This window comes from Kryptolebias marmoratus, linkage group LG2 (genome assembly GCF_001649575.2).
Source record: "Kryptolebias marmoratus isolate JLee-2015 linkage group LG2, ASM164957v2, whole genome shotgun sequence".
Classification (NCBI taxonomy): Eukaryota; Metazoa; Chordata; class Actinopteri; order Cyprinodontiformes; family Rivulidae; genus Kryptolebias; species Kryptolebias marmoratus.
Window position 1 is genome coordinate 22,170,353 of NC_051431.1, and position 16,597 is coordinate 22,186,949.

At 37.0% G+C, this 16,597-nt stretch overlaps 1 protein-coding gene across 10 annotated transcripts in view; it reads left to right on the plus strand.

Annotated features, from left to right (window-relative positions):
- rap1gap2a (RAP1 GTPase activating protein 2a) overlaps positions 1-16,597 on the plus strand; it is a 117,833-nt gene that overhangs the window by 73,678 nt on the left and 27,558 nt on the right. For all 10 annotated transcript variants that reach the window (XM_037980684.1, XM_017439262.3, XM_037980694.1 and 7 more), the window contains one exon: positions 14,053-14,137. In XM_037980684.1, coding sequence (XP_037836612.1) covers positions 14,053-14,137 — 85 coding nt within the window. The remainder of the gene's footprint in view (positions 1-14,052; positions 14,138-16,597) is intronic.

Below are 16,597 nucleotides of genomic sequence, written 5' to 3' on the forward strand. Positions count from 1 at the left end.
CATCGCCTTTCAGCTCATCATCTGCTGTATGTTGCTTTTTCAGCAAATAGTGTTAGGGAATCCACTCGCTGGAACTAAAATACTCTTTCATGAGTCAAACTGTGGTATTTTTTAATTTAGATTCAACAAAGAATTCTAAAAAAAAATGATGACAAACTGCTAGTCACAAACTAGAAATTTAATTTAAAATTGGTTTGTTGGTAAGCTGTTTGTTACCTGCCAACCCAACATTGGTTCATCCCTTTAGTTTAGGGACCTTTTAGTGCCTGAACGATTTCTTAGTGAAGAACCAAGTGGCTTAACAATCAAACAATCCTCTGAATTTCATCTAGAACTGAAAATGAAAATGAAACTGCATTAAAACAGGTCAGATTCTGTTATGGACATCACTGCATGAGCTCAGGAACACATCCGTAAGTCATTGTCCGTAAACACAGCTCCATGAGTCACCATGTTACAGTTTTGTTATTTTATTCACAGGCGGTGCGGCACCAAACACAAATGACAGAACAATCGCATTAAAGTACAAATACTTTCACTTTTTAACCACGTTGTGTTCATGCACTACAAGAGAAATAAATGTCTTATTATCTGAACTTCTTTTCACTAGTTCAGTAACACAGTTATAGATAAGTTTTTATATCAATAGTTGTCTGGATTTTGATTTACATTTTATTTTAGAAATAATTTCATTCTTAGTCTTTTGTCTTTATTCCTGACAAAGTATTTTGACTTTGTTCTCAAAAATTTAGCTATTTTACTAGAAATATTTTGACTGGTCTTAACACTTCAATCTTGACATCTTGAAAACTTGAATATCAACATTACAACTATAGTATTAAAACTGAAATTTAAAAAGAAAATCATAGTCATTTACAATTTCTCTCCTTTTTTGAGTGACGCTAACACTCCATCATAGAAAGTCAATCACTTTCAAACAAGATTTTATTTTTCCCGGCTAAAGAGTTCTCAGTGGGTGGGTGTTTACTTGTTGTTACCTTTTTATGACCTTTGCTGGTATAATCACCTACCTTCCCAGGATTGGTAGCCCTTAACCCTTAGCCCTTGTAACTTTGGATCCATTTGATCCGAAGGCCACAGAAGAGTTAAAGGGACCACAATCCCACCCAGATTCAGTGGAATCTCATTTTTGGGTTAGGAGTTACTTTAGGTTTAAGACTAAGGTGTGAAATGAGTTTATGTTGTGGTTAGGGTAAGGCATGCAGGCTAGGCTAAAGAAATGAAGGAAAGTCAATACACTGTCCTAATAAGTATAGAAGTACAAACTTGTGTGTGTGTGCGCTTGTTGTTGTAAGTTTCAGTGTGTTAAATCAAGAAGTCGTAAGTATAATTTGGGTAATAAAGACATAATGTATATTCAGCCCTGATGTGTTGCTGTAAAATGAACTCTAAAGTGTGCTTTCCCCTCCAGCTCTAAATCTTTACTCTGAGTACACACACAGACACACAAACACAAATGCCATTTACTCTCTCCTGCTCTATCAGCAGAACGGCTCAATGAAAAGGTTATTTATGACATATTCTCTCTGTATATGGAAGGACTTGTATTTTTTTAAAAACTAATTCATGTCCCCTGAGGCATTTTGCCCTTCATCACCCTCTTCTTCTCCATCTGTCTCTTCCTTTTTATTAATATTAAGTCTGTTTTAGGTTGTCTGGCCCGATGCTCTAATCTCATGCCTAATGTCCACTTTGTATCTGTTCATAACATTGCATTAGAAAAAGACAAGCTTTGATGTCCCCACAGGACACAAGCTGTGACTTACACTGCAGCTGTCTCCTAATTATTGCTCTCCTGACCTCCATGCGTCACGTTACGTATCTGGAATGCCTGTTCTCCCCTGACAGACAGCTGAATGGCTCATACTTTACTCTGGATGTGAAGCGGATGTTGGAACAATGCGAGACTGACAGACAGCACAGAGAAGTGGAGGAAGGACAGCAAGACAAAGACGCTGTAATTCAATCTGGTGTTTTTAAGGCCAATAAAAGGGATGTGACAGCGTTGATATGTACCATTTGTTGCAGCACTGAAATTTACTGAAATGATCAGAAAGTAACCATTAGGTTGACATCTACAGCAAATTCACTTTTGGACTCAAGCTCACTCAAGATGACTGCCACAGCCGTCTGACCTTAGAAAACATAAAAATGGCTACAACTTAGCCAGTTTTACAGATATTAAACCAAACTTTAGTGTGGTAGTAGCTGAGCATTTTCCTAAAAGCATATTTTGAGCACAACACATTGTACAACACATTTGCTTTGAACATTGTCATTAACTGTTGGCATTCTGCTTTCAAAATATCTCCTGAACCACTTGACGGATTTAAATGAAACTTTTTAGAAAGTAAATACAGGCTGTGGATCTATAATTGATTAACTTTTGGATTCCACCCAATTCAGGTTGGCTGGCACAATTAATCAGTGTTAGCCTGCACAAAAATCGATAAAACTCAGTATTTTTTTTACAGATGCAGAGCTAATATTTGGTGTGGTAATAGTTGAAAGTCAGATCAGATTAGATATAATAGTATCACATGAGATTGCAAACAATGCTGTTTTCAAGGTTTAACCAGAATAGTTTTAACTTTCTCTTTTCTCAACATAAGATGGTCTTAATCTGAGTCTCTGGCATGAAAGTTGGTGGACGATAGGCATTCCGTCAAGAAGCGCATGTAGGCCTGTAATTCAGTCTGGTGTTTAAAGGCCAATAAAAGAGATGTGATGGCACTGATATGTACCTTTTGCTGCAGCACTGGTCTCAGACACCGTTCGTCAGCTTATTGTTAGCCTTTTTTTTTTGCATGTTCTAACTTTATTAACTCTGTTTATATTAGGCAGCTTGTATCACGTTTCCTGCGCGCCTCCTGTAACATCAGCCTCACTGAGAGCTTATCAGAGCTGTGACTGTCAGCTCTAATAAGGGATGTTGCAGTGGATTCTGCTGAGTGATGTAATTGTCGTTCCTCCCTCCCCAGCGGGCTCCTGCTTCCTGCTCGCTGCTCTCTCCAAGCCTGCGCAGCTTTCCTCCTTTTCTCTGTCTCCAATTACTCTCATATTAACTCCATTAGTGAAACCATCAGTTGTGTAATTGGCCAATCAGCTCGAGGATCAGAGTCCCTATAAAGTTTCATAACAAATATTAAGACCAGCTGGAAGTGTAGCTGCAGAGAGAGAGAACTCCTGATAAGAGACAGCAGCATCTCACCTTGTCCCTGATCTTTCTGTGTCCGTCCTCAGTTCTTTCATCATCTCTCCATCATCCCGATTTTCTTTTTATCACCTTATCTCCTCTTCCTCTGATTGGACAGTCATGTGGAGATGGCTTGAACCCTGTTTTTGCTCCACACTCTTTCCTTGTCCCAGCTTATTCCTGATGTCCCGTTGGTCAAATCTTGTGATTAAAAATGGGATCAATAGATAGAGCCAGTGTCTCACCTCCTGCCTGTCTGTCTCACAGGCTCTCTCACACACGCCATCATTAGATAAACCTAATTAATGGACATGCTGCTGCACAAGAAGAGCAAATAAAGATCTGTTTTCCTTCCTCTTCAGGCTTGCAACCAATTAATCCTAACATGTGCTGAAACTGAAATTCCACATGGCTTCAAAATCAACGTCATCTCCAATAAAAGGTCTAACGTTTCTTGAAGGAATGCACATCACCTTCCACCTTTCATGCCAGTTTTGAAAACAGATTACCTTATCTTTGAAAAAGGTGGAGTTTTAGCTTTTGCTCAAATCTTGACTATAGGAATATTCAGTTACACTCGATATTGCAAGATCCTACGGAAACTGTATGTGCTTGGACTATATGTTGAGAATTACTCTCAACTACTACCATACAAAATTTTAGCTCAATATCTAAAAAAAAAAATGACTGAGTTATAGCGACTTTTTTCTTTTTTAAGAACAATTAACTGTGGTAGCCATCCCTGTGGTAGCCATCAATTGTAGATGTGCATCCAGTGACTATTTTCTGAAAATTTCATCAAAATCAGGTCAGTGCTTCATGAGTAATTTTGCTAACTCTAACAGCTATTGTCAACGTTTGAAACAAAAATCTCAACTGACCTGTCTGCACGCAGAATATGTGTTGGAGATGATTCTCAACTACCACCAGTTTAAATTTTAGATCAATATGTCTAAAATTGACTGACTTATCGCCATTTTCGTGTTTGCTTAGCTTGAGCTGCTGTGGCAACCATCTTAAATTGGGATGCACATGTAAATCCAGTGATTACTTTCTGGGAGTTTCATTCAAATCTGTCATGTGGTTTATGATATATTTTGCTAACAGACAGACAAATACACTTACAAACAAACACAGGCAATTATATTATATTATTGTCCACCTTTTAGCAGCAATACCAGTTTGTTTTAAAAGAGTATGTACATTGCTGTAGAGGAGTGCATTGTTCATAGCAGATTTTCCCATCCTTGAAGGAGCACCTGGTCAGATAAATTGACACCAACTATCCCAGCTGCAGCATGATCCTTGTGGCCTGTGTTCTCCGTGTATTCAAGAAATGCAGTTTTGTGGCAGCCGCAGCACTTTGGATTGCTTAGAATTTCCTGCCACATGTCGTCTGCGTCAGCTTAACATGATATGACTGAATGCAACACGGTCGTTTTATGTTCCATCACAGGTTCTCATTTTCATAACACCCAAAACTGAAAACATCAAAAATGCAGCATTTATTAAATATTCATCATGACACAGAGTAAAACTGAATACAGAGCCTGTCAGGGTGAGCAAACAGATGAAGACAGATGATTCTTCGCTCGTTTGTGTCTTTTTAAAAAGTCAAGAATACAGTGTCGTAATTTGTTCAATCCTTTATCACATCCAGTCCCTGTGCTTTTTGCTGTCTGTAATATTTGTTCACGGCAATGTTAAAAGATTTTTTGTGTGAGGATTGTGTTTAAATGTAATATGCTATATATAAGGTCAGGGTTATGTACAGATGCAGATAAATTGGTTGGCGCCTTTCCACAATAATCAAAAAAACACAACTAATGTAACTGGATAGGTTTGTGTAATCTGTTCCAGAAACTGTGGGGCTTGTCAACATGCATTTTGGTTATTTCCAGTCTGACTTCTTTGGGGGGGTTTGGCAACAGTAGAGTCCTCCTGGTTCTTCTTGCATAGAACTTATTCTGATTCAAAATGCCACAGATGCCTTAATCGAAAAACGACATATCTTGACCTTAGAGTTTGGCTTGAATAGAGGCTTTTTTTGGCTTTTTTAATACCATCCACACTGTCCATCTGATCTACCTGGGGCTGCATTTCCTCTTGCATCCACACTGGCTACAGTCCCATGAATCTTATACTTTTAAAATGATATTAGCAGCTGTGATCACAGGAACATGAAACTGCTTGGAGAAGGTCTTGTAGCCTTTAGCTTTAACTTTAACTCCAGACAGCTCTAACCTTTACTTTCTCTGCTGCATTTTCAGTGAGGTGCATGTGATACCAGACTACAGAGTTGCATGTTTGCTTCATTAAAATAGGCTGAAAGGTAATCTAAAACACTCAAAGGCACCTGCGATACTAATTAGGGGCAAACACTTATTATAATGCAATGATTAATAGTCTCTTTAAGGAGACCAACAAATCTGTCCATGCTAAACTTAGCACAAAAAGTAAGGAGATTTTTATTTAGCTGATTATTTCTTTGCATTCACAATTCTTTTTAGCAACACATCTTATACCATTAGAACGCCTTTTAATTTCCCTTTAAATAGTGCCACATTTGTAAATAAAATGCAGTTGTGAGTTGAGCGGCACAGTTGACTATGTGGGTTTCCCCAGTAAAAAAACTTGCCAAATCTTCTCTGCCTATCCCAAACAGCTTATTCTGTAAATGTCTCTTGTTTCGTGTTGTTTATTTGATCGGATGATTGAAGTCTGGAGAAACAAGGCATATTGGAAATTTAACAAGTTATTGATTTAACAAAGAAGGGTCTCAGTAGCATGTGGAAGAACCATACACAGCCACAACAGCCTGAAACCTCATGCTGCTTACCAGTCTAATCACACACTCCTGTGTTGGTCACTCTGGAATGAGCAGCATGCTCAAGCTGATCCCACAGGTGTTCAATGAGGTTGAGGTCAAGACTTCAAGCAAGCCATTCCATCCTCTCCACTTCCAAACTATTAGAGGTAGTCCCTGATAAGCCCCTTCTGTGGGTGTGAACATTGTCATCTTGGAGGACAGAGTCCAGTCCCAGACTGTGGAGATATGATATTGCCACTGATTGCTGACAATCTGGTGCCAATCAGGCACCTGACTGTCAGCACCTGAGGTACCAGAAGCTCAAAACAAGAGTCACCAGCATAAAAAGTTGTTTGGCATAGGCAGAGAAGATTTAGCAAGTTTTCCATGGGCACAACCCAAAAAGTCAACTTTGCTGTTCAACCCATAAAAATGTTTTCCTGACAAATGTTGCAACAAAGAAATAAACGAATATTTTTTTTACTTTTTGTTCTGTTTATTTTAGTAAATCCTTTAAAATAAACAACAAATCATTTCTTTTTACAATTATCACACACTAAAGACATACATTACATACATTAGACAACTGCTTTTGACTGAACCACTGTTTACAAGAAATCAGGCATTGTTTCATTGAGCTGGAAAGTGCCTACAAGTTTATCCATGTTTGTAGGTAACACTGCTTTAAAAGTGAAGAAAAAGAAGAGTTCATGTTCACAGAAATGCATCGACCTGTCTGACTCTGAGCCATTGATTGAGCTTAAGAATTTTTAGACATCTCAGCGGCTCTTCAAGATCTACATCTCCACGGCTTGAAGCTACATTTTTTAATCCATTTCCAAAGTTCTTTTTTCACTCTAAAAGATAGAAAAACATAATCCCTGTGTTATCTTTCTGGTTCATGCAGGAATCTGACGCTAGACATCTACTGTAACTCTAACGAAAATAATTATTCGTGTGAGGACAGAATTCTACGTTGAGGAATTGTATACCTTTTTTAAATAGTTTCTCATTTTGTTTAATTTAGCTGGATCTATTTCTCTTAACTAAACAGAGAGGTGAAGAATATTGGAGAGGAGAATACAGAAGGTGTGATGACAGCATGAAAATTGCATCTATTTATGGGAATGCAGACAATTTTGTGCTGCATTCATATTGTAATTTGAGTTTATAAAACATGTGCTTGGCTTTTAAACAGTAACACATAGGAGGTTAAAGTTGTGCGTATTCTCAAAAGAAAACCAAGTCTACTCTTGGCTCTTGCACAGCCTGTTCGTATTTGCTGTAAAAAGTTGGATTTGGAAATAATTCTTCAGGATTTTGGTTGTTGTGTTAAAGTGTCATTATGCTATTTGAGGACAACCATACCCATCCTGTGCAGTCCTCTTTCCACATTTCTTCACTCTGACTCAGTTCCTACATCTTCTGCTCCCCCTGATTCTTTGCTACGTCTCTCATTCTGATCCGGTACACCCTATTCCTTTCTTCCTCTCAACCTGGTTGTAAAAAAGACATTTTCTGACTTTAAACTCATAGTAATGACTTAAGAGGATAGTTCAGGTCTTTTGAAGTGGAATTTTGTGGAAAGATTATGAGCACAGTATCTTACTTGTTGTAGATAGATCTTTGAATTATCTCAGTTTGGAGACTTTAATTGTGACCTGATTTATGAGCTAATGGCAAGTGAGAGCAAGAGGTTGACTGCTGCCGTCTTAAACAGCTCCAGATTGAAAATTTTCCTAGTGCTTCATGGAAACACTAATAAGAACCATTACTTTGCTGTCAGTTTTGAATTACATTGTTATTTAAATAGAATGCTATGGTGATTTGTAAGTTTTCATAGCAGCAGCAGCAGCCTGAAACCCACAGCATTTTATCAGGCCAACATTTCATTTTCAAAATATCTCATAGACCACGGGACAAATTTTAAGGAAACTCTCAGAAATTAATCATTGGATGTACATCTACAACTGAATAACTTTTGGAGCCAACTCAAATTAAAATAAATGCCACAGCTAATTGGCCTTAGCAAACACAAACATGGCTATAATGTAGTCCATTTTACATATGTTGAGCTAAAGGTTGATGATGTAATCGCTGAGAGATATCTTCATCTTATACTTTGAGCACTAACACACCTGGCATGTCACCTGAGATTACACATAATGTCACTTACAAGGTTTGACCATTTTAGTCTAAAACTCTGGTATGAAATGCAGCGGGCGATATGCATTTCTTTTAGGATTACGAGGCTTTTAACTGTTAAATGTGTTAAGTTGCCGTGGCTGGTCATGCTAGCCTGACAAACGTGTTGGCAAAAGAGTTAGATGGAGCAGTTTCAAATGCTGTTCTGCTATATTCGAATGCTTTTTGAACAAAGTTTGAACTCCTATTAACTTCTTCCTTCAACTTGATTGCAACTTCAGTAGAGAGCAGAAATGTCAATCTTGAAACGTATTATATTTAATTTCACCAGGGTCCTTACGACGGCCTGATGTGTTTGTCAAACACAGAGTCTCCCATCGAGTTGATTCAGTCACTGTAATTTTATGTTTCCTGTCAACGTGACTGTCTGCAGTTCAAGATCTTTTAAAAGCAAAAAATAATACAAAAGACTTCCAAATAATGTTCAACATGTTAGGCCTGCTGTAAGAATTTTTTATAGCCTGCTGCTGAAAGGCAGGTAATGATTTTAACTGTGTTTAGTTGTCTGTCCCTTAGCAAATTATCTGTAAGGGTACCTTCATAAAAGATGTATTCATGCTTTCCTAAAAGGTTTTTCATGAGTTTGTAAACACTTCATGAAGTGTTAAAGGTCGGGCATTTCTTGTAGGAATTCATATTGCTCGATGCCTTTCATGCAAGTTTTAGACATTTATCTCATGTTGAGAAATGATGGAGTTACAGCCATTTTGGTCAAACCTTGAGAATAACTTTATGTGCCATTTAACTCAAACTCTGTAAACCTGACTCTTTCATAGCCATTTTTGTGTTGGATAACGTTGATTAGCTTGGAAGGACATCGTTTTTTTAAACTGACTCTGAAAGTTATTCAGCTGCTGAGTTGCACCCAATGATTACTTTCTGAGAGTTTCATTAAAATTCATCCAGTGGTTCATGAGGTATTTTGCTAACAGCCAAACGGGGTTGACTCCAAAAGTTAATGCCAAGTTTTAGGTCAAAATGTCATACAATATGTAGCGCTCAAAGTATGTGTTTAGGGATGAGTCTCAGCTACTGTCACACCAGGTTTGAGCTCAGTATCTGTAAAATTGACTGAATTATAGCCATCTTTCTGTTTTTATAAGGACTAATAGCTGTGTTAGCCATTTTGGATCTGGTTGACGCCATAAGTTCATCAGTTGTAGCTGTACAGCCAATGATCACTTTCTGAGAGTTTCAGTAAAACTGTTTTGTGACTCGTGAGATATTTTGTACCACTTTGCAATAAAGATACCCTTATAAACTACAAATAAATTGTTAATAATTTAGTTAATAATTAAGCTGTAAGCACCTAATAAACTATTAAAAAACATTTACAGTGCATTAGAAAAAAATGACAGTACTTACTAGTTTCTTGCCAAGTACTGAGTCACAATTTGAATCTGTACTCTTCATTCCCACTGTTTAGTTATTCTTTATCGTTAAGATCTCAAAATCAAACTTTAGTCAGTAAGTTACCTGCATTGAACATTGGTAGATTTTTTGTGAAAAGCTGTTTACTTAAGAAAAAAAAAAGCTGAGCAACTTGCAAATTACAGCATTTTATCTTGCCAAATACTAAACTTGCTTTAATATAAAAACAGTGTTTTAAAACTGTTTTATAAATGCTTAATAATTTAATATAAATGGAAAGGCTAGCACATATAAAAGGAGCTTCAGTGGTAGTTGAATGGGCAGAATACTGTCAGTAGAAGAACAGCACCCTCCTCACAGTCCTCACCTGCAAACATGCACAATTCTCTCTGCAAATAGCACCAGATGTGTGTGTGTGTAAGCATGTGTGTGTGTGTGTGACTGCACAAGACCGCCCCAGAGACAGATGTCTTTACAAGCTTTTCCTTTTCGCAGGTCAGTGGTGGAAAACCACTGGTGTCACCTGTCAGAGAACAAAGAGTAGGCACAATAAACCATGTCCATCAAAAGAACGTGCTTTTTATTTTCCGGTCTTGTATTCTCTTTGTCTGTTTTGGCTCTTGATGTCCATTCAGCCACTGTCCAGCTTTGGCTGCTCAGAGCTAACAAACACGTATAGGAGCCACATTGTTTTAAGTACAGGTGTTTCAACTATTAGGCTGAACTGTCTTTAGACCTGCTCTGAAATGGCTAAAAAATGTTTGTTTTTTTTATTATTTGGGTGTCCATGAGCCTCATTTAGACATAGTATCCCAACAATGTTAAGGAGTATTGCTGATTAAACCAGGGAACGATAAAAGGAAGAGAAGTCTGTCACTGCTTTGTGCCCTCTATTTCAATATTTATTCACTGCTTATAACCACTTGACACAGCTAAATGACAGGGAAAAAAGCCCTAGCATCATTTATGTCCTCCATCTAATGAAGGGAAAGAAGATGCATATTCATTTTGCATTTCAGCACTTAATTAAAACTTGCATCTGTCCTTTCAGCCACTAATTCTGAAGTGATTCATAACATGAGTATGTCAGCCCTGGTTGAGCAATGAATAAGATGTGCATTTAATAAACTCTGTCTGTTGCGTATGCAACTACAAGATTTTTCTTTATCATCCAATACTGAAAGGCGCAGAAGGATGATAACATTTCAACCTGATTCAAGATGGTTGCCACAGCTAACCAGCTTCATGAAACACAAAAATGTCTACAACTCAGTCAATTTTACAAATACTGACCTAAGATTTGGTTTGATAGTAGCTGAGAGTCATTTACAACACATACTCTGAGAGTGACATTGTACAATTTGGCATGAGACTATGCATAAAATTATTTTCAATTATTTACCAAAATGGCTATAACTCTAAGTCTAAAACTCTGACATAAAAGGTTCCAGCAATATCCTTTTTTTGTTTTTTTGACAAATGCTAGGCCTTTTAAGTAGAAAAAAATATGATGTTAGGACATTGAAGTCATTTCATTTGCCTGGATAGACAACTGTTGAGTTTTTATTCTGTCAGAAAGCAGATCTGATTTGCAAACAGTAATGGCTCACTGTCACTTTGTTCAACGGCTGAACTGGGAGCTCCCTTCAGCAGAGGTGGAGAAAAACAATGATTTCAAGTGCCCTCTCCAGCTTAAAAGCACGGCTAAAGTGGGTTTGGCGCCTTTGTTTTTTATTTCTTTGACTACTCTCTTAATCTTAAATTTAGCATGAGAGGTGGTCTGCACAAAGCATCACAGACACAGTTGTTGATTTAAATGGTTTTATCTGAATACTAAACCTCCCTGCTGTCTCTGTGGAACAGCTCAACCTTTAGCACCTGGTGTCATTAACATGCACTCGTAGTTCTCAGTTAGACTATGATACAGAGAAAAGCATGAAAAGGAGAACCATTTTTCAGGCCCTAATGACCTCTTGAAACTCACTGTCAGCCCATGAACTTCTTTGAGCGTTTAAAAAACAGCAGAGAACCACTTAACTGCATATTTCCAACTGGGTCACTTCAAAACGTTCAATTTGAAGTACATTAAATGTTAAAACAAGCTGGTGTTTAGCATCTTAATGGGTGTTCAGCTTAATTTTACTGCCATCTACTTGATATTAAAGGAGGCTTGTATAATTAGAAGCAAACCACAGTGAACAGAACAACTACTTGCTGATGTGTGACAAACAGCATGAAGCCAAATGTGCAGTAACTTCTGTTTTCACAATGTTCTATATGTTTTTGGTAAAATCTTTCCGAGTTAAATTCCTCATTTTCAATAAAATCAAACTTCATCGGTTAAAATATAGTTGCATTTCGTTTGAATCCAAGTAATTATATGATTGAGCTATAGGTGATTGTAGGTTCTGCTTAGTGAAGCAAGTGGAGCAGCTGTGCCCCCATTTTTGGGAGGTACAAACTTGTGTTTTTGCCTCCCCCTATTTTTGTTTTTAGTTGAAAACATGTTATCAGTAATAGAACAAATATTGGTTGTTTTTATTGACTCCAATGTTACCGTTTTAGTTACAATCTAAAATTTTTACTTGGTTCAGTCCAGTCCAGCTGCTAGGCGCTAACCACCAACACAGGATGATCGCCCCCTGGTGGACGACTGCAGTATAATATTTAAGCCCCGCCCCTCCACATAAACAAGCAGAGCATTTTTCTGACTTAAAAATAAAAATACACTTCAGATCATTTTTTTCAGGTGTTGGTTTTGTTGATTCACGTAGTACTTTACTGCTGTATGTTCAAATATGCATTTTTAAAAACAGTTTTTGTTTAATAATTTGAGGCTTTAAAAAAGTGTTTTGTTACACTGACTGACAATGTGGCAACGTGTTAGTGACTTGAGAGGACTTGTGGGTGGCACTTTCTTATCAGTGGAATAACCTCAGATATCTAGTGCACAGACACTGAATCCAAACATACAATAGGACAACACCCAAAAACGGAACATTTTGGCTTTGATTTTAGACAATGGAAATTAAGGAAGTTACTTCATCCATCTTTATTTATGTCAATGCTAAACATTAGCTACTAGACAGCTACTCAGACCAGACAGTGATGAGAAAGAAAGCTAAAAAGTCATGTCTTTCTGTCTCATCATTAGACAGAATGGAGTAAAAAAAAAATTGTGCAATATTACACTGCTTAGGAGAGCTTAATTCCACAAAACCATAAAAATTGTTATTCTAGTCCTTTGCTGTTTTTTAATGACGTCTGCCCAGATCATGTGCAGGATGTCCATGATGTGCAAGACCTCATTTTAGCATTTTAAGGTTGTAAAGATGTCTAGAGTTAAATCGGAACTAGGCAAGCTTTGTAAATGTCTATATGTGGGTTTAAATCTGCATTTAACCATGGTTAGTTACAAAAAAAGACAAATATTATAAGCAGTTCCATTGTACCATACAACAACCTTCATAGTCGATGAACTAGTCATCATGTTTGCATATTTTCATTCCTTTTTATGATATATTCAGCAGCTGTTAGCTTCTTATTAAACTATAGTGTGTTAGCCTGATCATAGATGGCTAAATAAAGCAATTAAATAGCATTTTTAACTGATAGAACTTTACAGATTCAGAACTGAGAGGTTCAGACTAATTCAAGAGACATAAATAAAACAACACACAGTTGTACTAAGGTGAGTTTGGCAGTCTGATGCTAACATTAATAATCAACTAGTCAAATCAAACTCATATTGGTTTAAGAGATACGGATCGGATTGTTCAGTTTGTCTTTCGCACACAGAGATCTAGTTGGATTTGTTTGTTTGTTTGTTTTTAAGAAATAAATCTGAGTGAGAACTTGTGCTGAAAAACCCACCCTTAATACAGAAATGCATGAGTCTAAGCCTGAGTACAATATAAACAGGCAAGACATATACGGTTTTTAACAAGTCCTCCAACATTTTTACCCACCAAAAATACATTGACTATAACAGTTTCTGAGTGTGTGGTGTTTATAGTTTCAAATATTAATGCTTTGGTTGGGTTTATGCAGTAGAATGTGGTGAACTGTAGAGGAAAAAAGTCATTGCTTTGACTTGCTTTGCTTTGTCTTGCAAGCAATTTTGCAAAATGTTTAAAATGCACACTTTCACATATCTGAGAAAAACAAGCAAAAACAAAACAGAATTTTTTTTGTGGGAAAAAAGGTTGTTTTATGTATTTTTTTATACTCAGAGGTCTCTGTGCTGACTTACTATGAGAGTTAAAATCTTTCGACTTTTTTTTGAGAGTTTGCAGTTTTAAACACTTCAGCTTTAGTCTGGCTTGTTAACTAGAGTTTGCAGCATAATGAAACAGACCTGAACAATCAGGATTAACATTTTGGTCACAGATATGAATAAATTAAGCATAAAAGTTTCTAATTTTATCTTTTTCTTTATTTGTCTCTGCAGGAAACAGGAGCTGCTGAACATCTCCAACGTCCCTCTGGGAGAATGTCCCCCCTCACCACCCCGCACTGCACCACCCAGCATGAAGGTACACACACACACACACACACACACGTCCACTGAAATGGCGAAATATAAAATGTGCAGGTAGATTTTTTTTACAGGTGTAAACACTGCTTTGAGTTAAAACATTAAAATAGAATTAATGGCCCAATTTACTTGCTGTACATTCCAACGCTCATTTAGAAAAAGTGGAAGCACATTTATCAACTTTATTGGTGCCATCAGCATATAAAAATATACTTTAAGAGATAAAATAAAAACCCAGTTTGTCCCATCCTTTTCTTTTTTCCATTTTAACTGTTTTGTAAAACATTTATACATATATGATATGACATATTTAAATTAAACCTCAGTTCAGTTTTGGATTTAGTTTAAGTAAATTTCCTTTTTTTCTAAAACTATTTTTCTGTTAATCAAAGTGAATACGGTGTTTTTATTGAGTAGAATAAATCCTGCTCCTTCAGGTGTGGAGTTCTATAATCCCTTCTTTATACGTGTACTTGTCAATAAAACGGGGACTACCTTTAGAGCAAAGGGAAATATGAAAAAGCTAATGCAGGAATTTGAGATTATTTGCTCCACCAACACACTTCAAACCCGTGAAGGCTCTTTTACTTTATTTATCCCTGTTGCCTTTGTTTTTGCCCGTGTCTGCGTGTTCATACGTGTTTGTGTGCCTCTCTTTTAGCAAAATATCTCATGAACTACTGGACAAATTTTAATGAAAGTAATCATTGGATGCACATCTGCAGCTGACTAACTTTTAGTTTCAATCCAATTCAAGATAGCTGCCACAGCTAACACAAAAATGGCTAAAACTCTGTTTCACGGATACAGAGGTAAAGATGTATGTGGTAGTAGCTATGAGTCATTCACAAAACATAGTCTGAGCATGAGATTGTGTATAATGTTATTTTCAAGGTTTGACCAAAACGACTACACTCATTTTTCAGCTTAAGACCATTTCAGTTCAAAACACTGGCGTGAAAGTTGATAGGCAATCTGCTTTCCTTCAAAGATTGCTAGGCCTTTAATTCTCCTAACAAAATAAAAAGCTGTTTTTTTTTTGTTTGTTTTTTGGGGGGGGTTTTTTAGTTTTGTTTTTTTTTGTGACCAGTTTATTGCACATTCTTTCAATTCTTCTTTTATTTAGACATGGTACCTCGGCTCTTGGTACTTGGGATGACATGCCAGTGAGAGAGGCATGAAACTGGTTCTCAGGGACAATCTCTCCCTTTCTATTTTCCCTTCTCCACATCATACACATGGTTTTGCATTTTTAGGTTGAATATTTGTATTGAGAATTTCATTTGGATCGTCCTGTTGGGCCGACTGACGCACTACAGAGGGACACAGTTGGAGGATTTACCATCAGAACGATGATTTGCCGACCACAAAATTTCAATCAAAATGTGCTGTCACCAGGGGGAGGTAATCTATCACATGAGTACCTGTGGTTTAATGGAATCAGATTAAAGGTGCTGTCATACGGACTCAAGTCATGACTTATTACTCTGCTGCACATTTAAGGAAAAGGTTTTTATTCCGTATATGAGATTATTAGATGTGATGTTTCCAAGGCATTCATTACTCAAAGTGCACCCTTCTTGTGTTGCCGCTGAAGACTCAAGCTTTTCTTTTTGTCTCAGAATGATAAAAGACGCTACATTTTGCAGAAGGGGGATGATCAGCAGGGTGATATACAGGAAACAGAAGATAGCTTTGGTGAGAAGCAGACGCTTTTTGTACTATGGCGACCTTGAAGCGCGCCATCATTCCTGCGACAACACAAAATTAAATTGCACAGAGTGGAGAATAAAGTGGCTCAAAACGTGTTCTGACAGGAAAAACACTATAATATATAGGTGAATATGAGATATATATGCTTCAGTTCAGAAGTCTTTTCGTCCTAATGTGTAGCTGATTTCTAGTTATTAATTGGCAACCCACAATTCTGTTGTAAGGAAGAATGATTTATTAGGAGAAGTAATTATCATCACTGTCACACTGTCAAGAAGTTATGAAGCTTAATTAATTTTAATTAGACTATGAAACCCAACTATGGCCTTGGTGTGAAAACATTAGTTCTCTTTATCAGACCGGCTTTGGTAGAGTTCTGTCTTTATTTTTCAGCTTTATTTGCTTTAAGTTTCTGGATAAAGTTTTTTTTTTTTTGGTTACTTTTCCGGTCGTTTTCCTTTAATTATGAGGTTAAAGCTTAAAGGGTATGGAAAGTAAACAGTCGAGAGAAGCAGTGATGGAAATTATTAGAAATGTTTCAATACCTGTATCAGGTTTGTGTGTGCTTATAAAAGTGTTCCCATCAGTGGCGCCGGATTCATTTTCTAGGTGGGGGGGCCACCGGAGTGTTTCGTCACCTTATTAATTTTACATGCATCGGATCATCGTCTAACATCAATAAAAACTGAATAATGAAACGCTTTTTCAGCTATGACTTTTTGTTCCAGTATATTATTATGAATAA